Source organism: Seriola lalandi, unplaced genomic scaffold, assembly GCF_002814215.2.
Source record: "Seriola lalandi dorsalis isolate HSWRI2012SDOR001 ecotype SW California unplaced genomic scaffold, Sedor1 jcf7180002054581, whole genome shotgun sequence".
Classification (NCBI taxonomy): domain Eukaryota; kingdom Metazoa; phylum Chordata; class Actinopteri; order Carangiformes; family Carangidae; genus Seriola; species Seriola lalandi.
This window is the reverse complement of record NW_019525134.1, coordinates 2583618-2591774: the sequence shown is the minus strand read 5'-3', so window position 1 is coordinate 2591774 and position 8157 is coordinate 2583618. Positions and strand designations below refer to the sequence as shown.

Here is an 8157-nt window from a genome sequence, read left to right as displayed (position 1 = left end):
TGTTCACTAGACATGCCGTAAACTTCAACTCGTCACTGCAGAGATGAGACAAGCTGTGGACTTGGTGACATGTCTTTATTACACCTGACATGACATCACATGAGAGTGGCATGACCCATGTACTCATCTGTTTACCATCAGCGTGTATCATTTTCATCAGCAGTGCCCTGTTGCATTTGACCTAATAAATGAGTCAGCCATGTTGAATTGAGCCAAAGTGCTTTATGTTTTTTAAGGGAAGTGGTTCAGGACAAAATTCAGCTGTATGATCTGTGAATATTAAATACTGGGCCTTTGTTAATTTACTAGCTAAGATGTAAGTGTTACATTTAAGTACAGTATATGAGCACAGATTTGTCGACGCTCAGACTGCAGCAGCGTACAGTACATGGCCAAAAGATGGCGCCGTTCACAAAGTCATGTCCACAAACGAGAACAGTGACGCCTGTTCAGTCGGAGGTGCCACTCCCTCATCCTGTGAAGCTGACAGCAGAGGAAATGCTGGCCAGATGTTGAAGATGCACACAACAATAACAGATTCTAAACACATCTGTCGCAAAATCTTAACACAGCAAAAATGAACAAAACAGAACAGAAAGTTCAACAAAATCTCACAAAATTAAATTCACAGGCTTACAAAAATATCCATCTTAAATTATCTGCATGGCAGACATGCAGCAAAACGTTTCACAATCACGTAAATAATTCTTATAATATACTTTTTTGTTTGTTCAAGACTTAAGTCTGATGGCAAACTGTTTCTGATTAACTTGAGCTCGCCAAAAACCTGCCACTAATGGTGGCACGGTGAACATAATGGTTGTGCAGAGCACAGAGGTAGGCTATCAGAGGTTTGTCTGAACGGGAGGTTTTTCAGGTCGACACATGTTGGAGCTGATGACAGCGATGACTGGACATCCGTCTTTTCCTTCCCTCTCATAATACGGCATTTTTGTCATCTTATCCAGGCCGTACGGCGTGAAAGACAGCTTCAGTTTCTGTTGGAGACATGTACCAAAAATATCAACACACAGCTTCAGTTTATATGAACATGGGTTTCCACGCAGTGACTTGAATTGGAAAAAAAGCAAATGGTAAGCATAGGTCACCTGCATGAATGAGCCAGGCAGCACCCACAATGTGTGAATTGCACCCAAAGGAATCCAGATGATGGAGGCCAGGGCGATGACCCACCCAACCCCCTGAGCCCAGGGAGGGAAGACATAGTCCCCATAGCGGGCCGGTCTGAACTGGATGATGGAGAAAATGAGGATAACCTGCAGGAAGAAACATTTCAATTATAGTTGTGACACTTCTGAATCTAAATCCTGCTGATGTAAGAAAAAAGAAAAGCCTGCTGACTCACAGTGATCAGCACAGGAGCAACTATCAGCCAACACAGCCTGAAGAAGATATTTGCTCTTTTTCCAGTCATCTCCTCCAGGTTGTCTGAAAGTCGATTCACACCTGCAAGACAACACGTCACCTGTCAGCAAACTGCCTGTTGTATTTGGATGCTGACAGATTTTTTTTTACAACTTTGTGGTTTTGAAAATTAAAGTGAGAGATACAACAGGAAGACTGAGAAGTGGCGAGATAAAGGTACTGTGTATCATCACATTAACCAGGAGTCCGACTCGAGTCCTGATTCCATTCCTACTCAGAAATTGGAGACGAAGACTCTGACTTTTTTTTGGTTAATGGTGAATTTGTCTTTTGTGTCACAGTAAATAAACTCTCTTTAAAATGTTGACAGCTGTGACATCTGTGTTTAATGTCAACCTTTTTATATTTGTGCCAGAGTGAAGCAGACTCTGGACACTGGAACACTGGGGACTCGAGACTCGACTAGGACTGGAGGTTTGGTGACGTGACTACAACACTGACAGCCATTTTTTTTTCTCACCATAACTCCAACAGATGGCTATAACCTCAAAGAATGCCAGGAACATGATGGACACTATGGCGGTGTAATGGTCCATCAGCTGGAAAACATAGATTCCCACCTGGACAGAGAGAGAGAGAGAGAGAGAGACACTCTTTAGGTGTGAGACTGAAGTTGTTGCAGTTCAGTTATAATTTGAGGAGACGTCGTCTGTACCTGCATCACACAAGGAATTCCTAAAAGGCAGGCTGCACCACAAAGAGCAAGAACAAACAGCTCCTTCCGCTTGAAAAATGTGATCAGGTGTTGGTAGAATTCATCCATGAGACTCGTCACCATCACTTCAACCATTGCAAACTGGCAGAAGAGGGAAAAAAAACCACCTCAGCTCTTTAGGATGAGTGAAAATAATCAGTTATTTTTCTGTAGATTATCACGTAGACCTACCTGACTGTCCAGTCCGAGGCACAGCAGCATGAAGAAGAACATCACAGCCCAGAGCTGAGCCACTGGCATGTTGGCAAAGGCTTGTGGGTAAACAACGTAAACCAGTCCTGGACCTGGAAACACAACATGTCAATGTATCACGACTCTCCTACAGAATGAACTGTGATGTGAAATCATGGAAACTGTCAGAGGAAAGACCTGATGAAGATGTCATGAAGATAGAAACATGGTGCACAGATTCTTTTTAGGGATGTAAATATTGGTCAGTTGTTCCACCACTTTGGTCCAGACTGAAAAGGGCTCAACATCTGGACTTACTTCTGTGAAATTCTGTACAGACCTTCATGAACGCTAACGGCAGCTTCCATACCATGAGGGTATAGCAGTGTGCAATAAAGTATATGGATGATTAACATTACATGCATCGTATCAGCACGAGCTCTTTCTCTAGATGCAAAGGTCAGGTGTATCTTTAGTTAGACAGAAACGTGTCTATAACAGCAGTAAAGTGTGATTAGCTTTTGCCAACTCTGTAAGAATAAACTGAGTTTCTCCTTTACTGCATTATCATGGTTTTATTTTGCCATTATGACTCATATTTCACTGGATTGTAGCTTGGTGACTTTTCTACAGTCAGAATTATTAAATAGATTCATAAAGACGACCTGTAACAAATGTACCAGGAACAGGAGCGTTGTCTTACAGGATACTGATTCAAAAACCCTCAAATGGGTAAAATATCCTATTTTTATTGCAGTTATATTCATTTAAATGATCCAAAACTTTAAAAAATTATCCAACTACCCGGGTGTTATATGAGACAGAGTGACCAAAGTGAAATCAATGTAATCTGAAGTAGAAACAATCACCCTGGAGATTTGTTTTCTTACCATCCACAGCCAGATCGCGGACAGGGATGCCCTGCAGATGAGACATGTATCCGAAAGCAGAGAAAATGACGAAGCCAGCCAGGACACTGGTGAGGGAGTTGATGATGGATATAGTCAGGGTGTCCCTGCGAGGAGAGAAGATGATCTTTACATCACTGTCTGTCTTACTGCCCAGAGATCATTTTCACCTCTGCTGTTTGGACAAGGATTTCTGGGTTATTACTTCAGAACGTTGTTGTTGAAGGAGTTGTAGCTGGACATGGCCAAGAGGGAACCAAAACCAATCCCGATGGAGTTAAAGATCTGAGCTGCAGCATTCACCCACACCTGCAACACACAGGGATGTTCATCCAAAGCTGCTGATCACTGCCAGTAATCAGTGATACCCATTTAATACTAACAATATCAATCTTTAGCTAGTTGCTCTCCTGTTCCAAGCAGGTCATACAGAGCCAGAATAATTTCCACTTCCTGTTGTGCTCTTTCTTCTCTCTTACCTCCACTGAGAGCAGCTTGTCCCATTCTGGCACGATAAAGAAGGTTATTCCATCTAATGCTCCAGGAAGCTGCACATTATTGATAAGCAGGGCGATCAGGATAACATACGGGAACAGAGCCGTGAAGTACACCACCTACACACAGACAAAAACAAGGTGCGTTATTCACTGTTGGCCGTCCTCAGCTCAGTCTCTCTCTCTCTCTATTCCCTCACCTTGCCCGTTGATTTCACCCCCTTGAAGATGCAGAGGTAAATGAGGATCCAAGCCAGGAGGAGGATGAGGAAAAGTTCCCACCGCAACACGCCGCTCTCCTCCACTCCACTCGTCTGCTCCAGCATCTTAAATCTTCAGAGAACAGAGATAAAGAAGAAGAAGAGGTTAGAAGAGCATTCTTCATTAATCCTGACGTTATGTCTCAAAACTGAACACATTATAAGCATTAACAATTAAATGAGTCATTAAAATCATGTGGACATTGGGAAGCATCAGAGTGTGGTGGACCACAGGGCACCATTTTGGGCCTTTTTTAAAAATTTTCCGATCCATCCTGGTTCCTGTGTTGTCCTAACCTGACCACTTGATCGTTTTATCAACCAAATACTCAAAATAAATCTTTGATGGATTACCACCAGAAGATCAATCCTAATAGATACATAGATATACTTAATTGATCCAATGAAGGAAATTGTCATAGACTGAGGATAACAATACCTGCAGAAGCCTTAAATAAAGATAAAAATATACAGTATATAGATCAAAAACAACATTAAAGAAAAATATACATGTACGTCAGAACAAGTACGGGTGCAGTTTAAGAAAAGTTGGAGTGTAATAAGTGTATAATAAATGTGGTAAAGGTTTCACATATTAGCATAACAGAGTGTAATGCAGCAGTGTGTTCACTTGTCACACAGAGGTGAGCTGCTGTACACTGTTATTTCTATAATGATTTTGGTGACACATCCAGTCAATATCTACGAGATGGATGGACAGATTCAGACAAAGGACGAAACCCTCAGAGTTCGGTGGTGATCCTCTGACTCTTCCTCTGGTGCCACCAGCAGCACATTTGTGGATCAGAGTGAAATGTCTTGACAGAACATCTTGCAACATGTATAGTTATACATGTGTAGTTCATTTTCCACACCTCTGCTAATCCAACACTGCACTTCAAACTTACTATCATCAAACAAAAAACACATGTAATACACACTCATCTCTTAATGTCTTCATGTCCACAACATGATTAACCGTCCTAATGTAGTTTGCCTTCATTCTGACACAACCCTCTGGCCAATTATTACATTTATTTCAACACAACTGCTCCTTTATCAATGTAACACATTAGTTTATGAGGAGTATTACAGTGTAACAGAGCCATGAGTGCGAGTCTAGGCAGGTCAGCTGTCACACAAATCAAAACAGTTTCGTCTGCCTGCTGTTGCAGATCAGTGGTTACTGCTGACGCTTCACACCAACACTGATTTTGCATGTTCACATGGATTTCCCTCCGCAGTCCAAACACCTGACAGTTTCTAAACTTTAAATCAGGTGTGATCGGGGACCTGAGTGTGTCTGTCAAACAACGTGTCCCCCCTGGATTCTGAAAAATGAATGATTTCCTAAGCAATCACTGTGCAGCTGTGGCATTCAGCCCCAATACGAGTAGTGACATTTAACAAGTTGCTTGGCTGACACATTTTGGGTAAACTTAAACTCATTCGTACATTTATCCACTAACTACAGTTAAACGAGTTAATCATTAAACCAATTTGTAAACGTGAGTTCTCACTCCACTATCTAAACAGCAGCTCCTCAAAATGAAAACTGCAGGTTCTTTGTGAAGATCTTCAGCAGGGCTTCACTGGAAAACCAAACCCAACTCTTCCCATTGTGTCCTACACATTTCACATTAGACTGTTCATGGATTTAAACGATTAAAAGTGACTTGACATTTCCCACTATCTGTTCGCCAAAGTCTTATCACTAACCTTCAACTTGACTCATATCTCTCCCATGACTCTGATAAGATGTGGTTTCAATTCAAATTTATGTTGTGTGCTAGTATTTTTCACTCCTGATACACAACAGCTACATAAGTAGCTCAGTGATCCTGTAATCCTGCTATAATGTAATCATTATCTGTACTCCTGTGGACGTACTTGAAGAACTCCTGGCTGGCTGTGGAGGAGAAGCTGCTGTTGGTGGCGTGATTGGTGCAGTTAGGTGTGTTCCAGGTGTTGTTGCAGTTCTGCCAGGGCAGCGGTGCCTGGAAGGAGCTGAAGAGATAGTAAAGGGCCCAGGTGATCACAACATTGTAGTAGGTGCACATGATGAAGGAGATTGCCACTGATGCCATGCCCACTCCTGAGGATAGACAAAAATGTTTTTCACAGTCAGGCAAATGTCCCATGTTTCAGTTTGGAGACCTTTATGTGACTGGAAACTGTGACTGGTACCTTTTAACAGAGGGCAGGCATTAGCCAGAGCGTGGACGGGCCCTCTCCTCATGTACTGACCCACAGTCAGCTCCATGTGGAGCAGAGGGATCCCCAACACCACCAGCATGAGCAGGTACGGTACCAGAAAGGCACCTGGGAGGAAGTGATGGCGGATCAACTGTCACACACATTTTCCTGGCAAAGGAGATTAATGGCTGTGTAGTTTTATGGAGCCCTCTAATCTTTAACTTCTGCCAAAGTCATCATGCTCCTGGGTCATTTGTAATTTTACAGTTTTATTATTGTAAACTAATAATCCTATCAACTGTACGTGCTGAGATCATTTCAGAATTTGAGATTAAAAAAACACAATTTGAACATTTTTCCACACACTCAGTGACAAACACGTTGTTCCAAGCAGGGCTCACTAACAACACACGATGTGAACCTTTGGACCCAGTTTTGAGACCAATGTGTTTACATTGTTTGAGGATGAATTGCCCGGTTGTCTCACCTCCTCCGCTCCTGTAGCAGAGATAGGGGAACCTCCAGACGTTGCCCAGACCGACAGCACAGCCGATGCCAGCCAGAGTGAACTCTATCTGCCTGCTCCATGTTGGTCTGCTGAGGTGTTGATCCATGTCTGCTCCCTGTGTCACCACTGTCGCTCGTCTTGGCCCAAGCTCCATGGAAAAGTTGACCGGAATTTAAGTGACTCTGGGTGATATAACCTTCCTTTTTATTATCCTTAATGATTAGCTTAGCAGAAACACTCCAGCATGCAGCTGCTTTGGGGCTCACAGAGAGGGAAAAGTTTGTCTTCGTTAATAGATATCACAAAGCTCCTCAGAATAATGTATATAAAATGCAAATTGGTGAAAAAAAAAGAGAGGAATTTTTATTTTCATTCATTCACAATACAAACTTTTTTTTTTTAATTCATTGTTTATTAAGTGTGGAAATTCTATTTTTTACATAGATACAACTTTGTTTTTTAAATATTATTGACAGATTAATGTTCATAGGGTCAAAAATGATCATCTGTGAAGACATCTCAGGAAAAGAAAATCGACAAGACTTAACTTTTAAATTGTTTTGTAATAAATGATTATTTTGACTTCTCATACACTCCACAAGCTCTCTGCTCTTCTGTAACACAAAGATTTTTACATCAAGAAGAAATCTAAAGCTCCCCAGTGAAAACGAAGGAGAGCTTTGAGCTTTGAGCTAATTTTTTGAAAACACTTTTACAACCTGTTTGTTACACATGTGCAGCATGCCTGACATGAGTGTCCGGAAAAAATTACGTAATTTGTTTCTCAGTGACACGTGCTGTAACACAGATTTCAGATGGGGTGATTGTGGCCAAACAAACCGCACTCCCTTCACCATGATCTTTATCATAAGCAGAATATGGATCGTGGCTCTTTAAATGCAAAACTGTGAAGAAAAACAACAAACAACCTGACGCAGCAGCTTCTCACAGAGCATTTATATATTAGCTTTGTACTTATCTTTGCAATTAGGCTGATGTCCCAGCTGGATATTTAGTGATTTCCAGTATTGTGCCACATCACTTACGAGAGATCAAAATATTTATCATGTCGACATTTTAGAGAAAACATTTTCTCTATTTGGCAAATTGGGAAATAAACGTTATTAGCTGAATGCCCTCAAAATAAACATCTCACAGTATCCAAACAACTCACAACACAAGCGATTGGCAGGCAGCCATTTATCAAAAGGAAGTCAACTGACTGAATATTAGACGTATATTCTCCTGACAGCAGCATCAACATGCATGGCACATTAACAGAGATAAGTGGGGAAGATTTAGTGTCACTCGAATGAAGCTGGAAAGAAACCAGTATGAAGCTTCCCCAGGGGAGCTGGGTTAAAGAGGAAACACAGCAGAGGGATGATGTGGTGAACATCACAGGTCGACATGCCTCCGGTTGAAGAAGGGACATGGAGCAGAAAGAAGGCAGTGTGAT

At 41.8% G+C, this 8157-nt stretch overlaps 1 protein-coding gene across 1 annotated transcript; it reads right to left on the bottom strand.

The window, feature by feature from the left end:
• Positions 1–56: 56 nt before the first annotated feature.
• Positions 57–6986, bottom strand: LOC111663895 (sodium- and chloride-dependent GABA transporter ine). The gene is made up of 13 exons (XM_023418274.2): positions 6678–6986; positions 6182–6316; positions 5885–6089; positions 3935–4067; positions 3720–3854; positions 3446–3549; positions 3223–3347; positions 2333–2445; positions 2102–2242; positions 1907–2006; positions 1367–1467; positions 1110–1277; positions 57–998 (listed from the first exon to the last, which is right to left on the bottom strand). The coding sequence occupies exons 1-13, from the start codon at positions 6850–6852 to the stop codon at positions 846–848; spliced, it is 1788 nt and encodes a 595-aa protein (XP_023274042.1). The 5' UTR covers positions 6853–6986; the 3' UTR covers positions 57–845.
• Positions 6987–8157: the final 1171 nt, after the last annotated feature.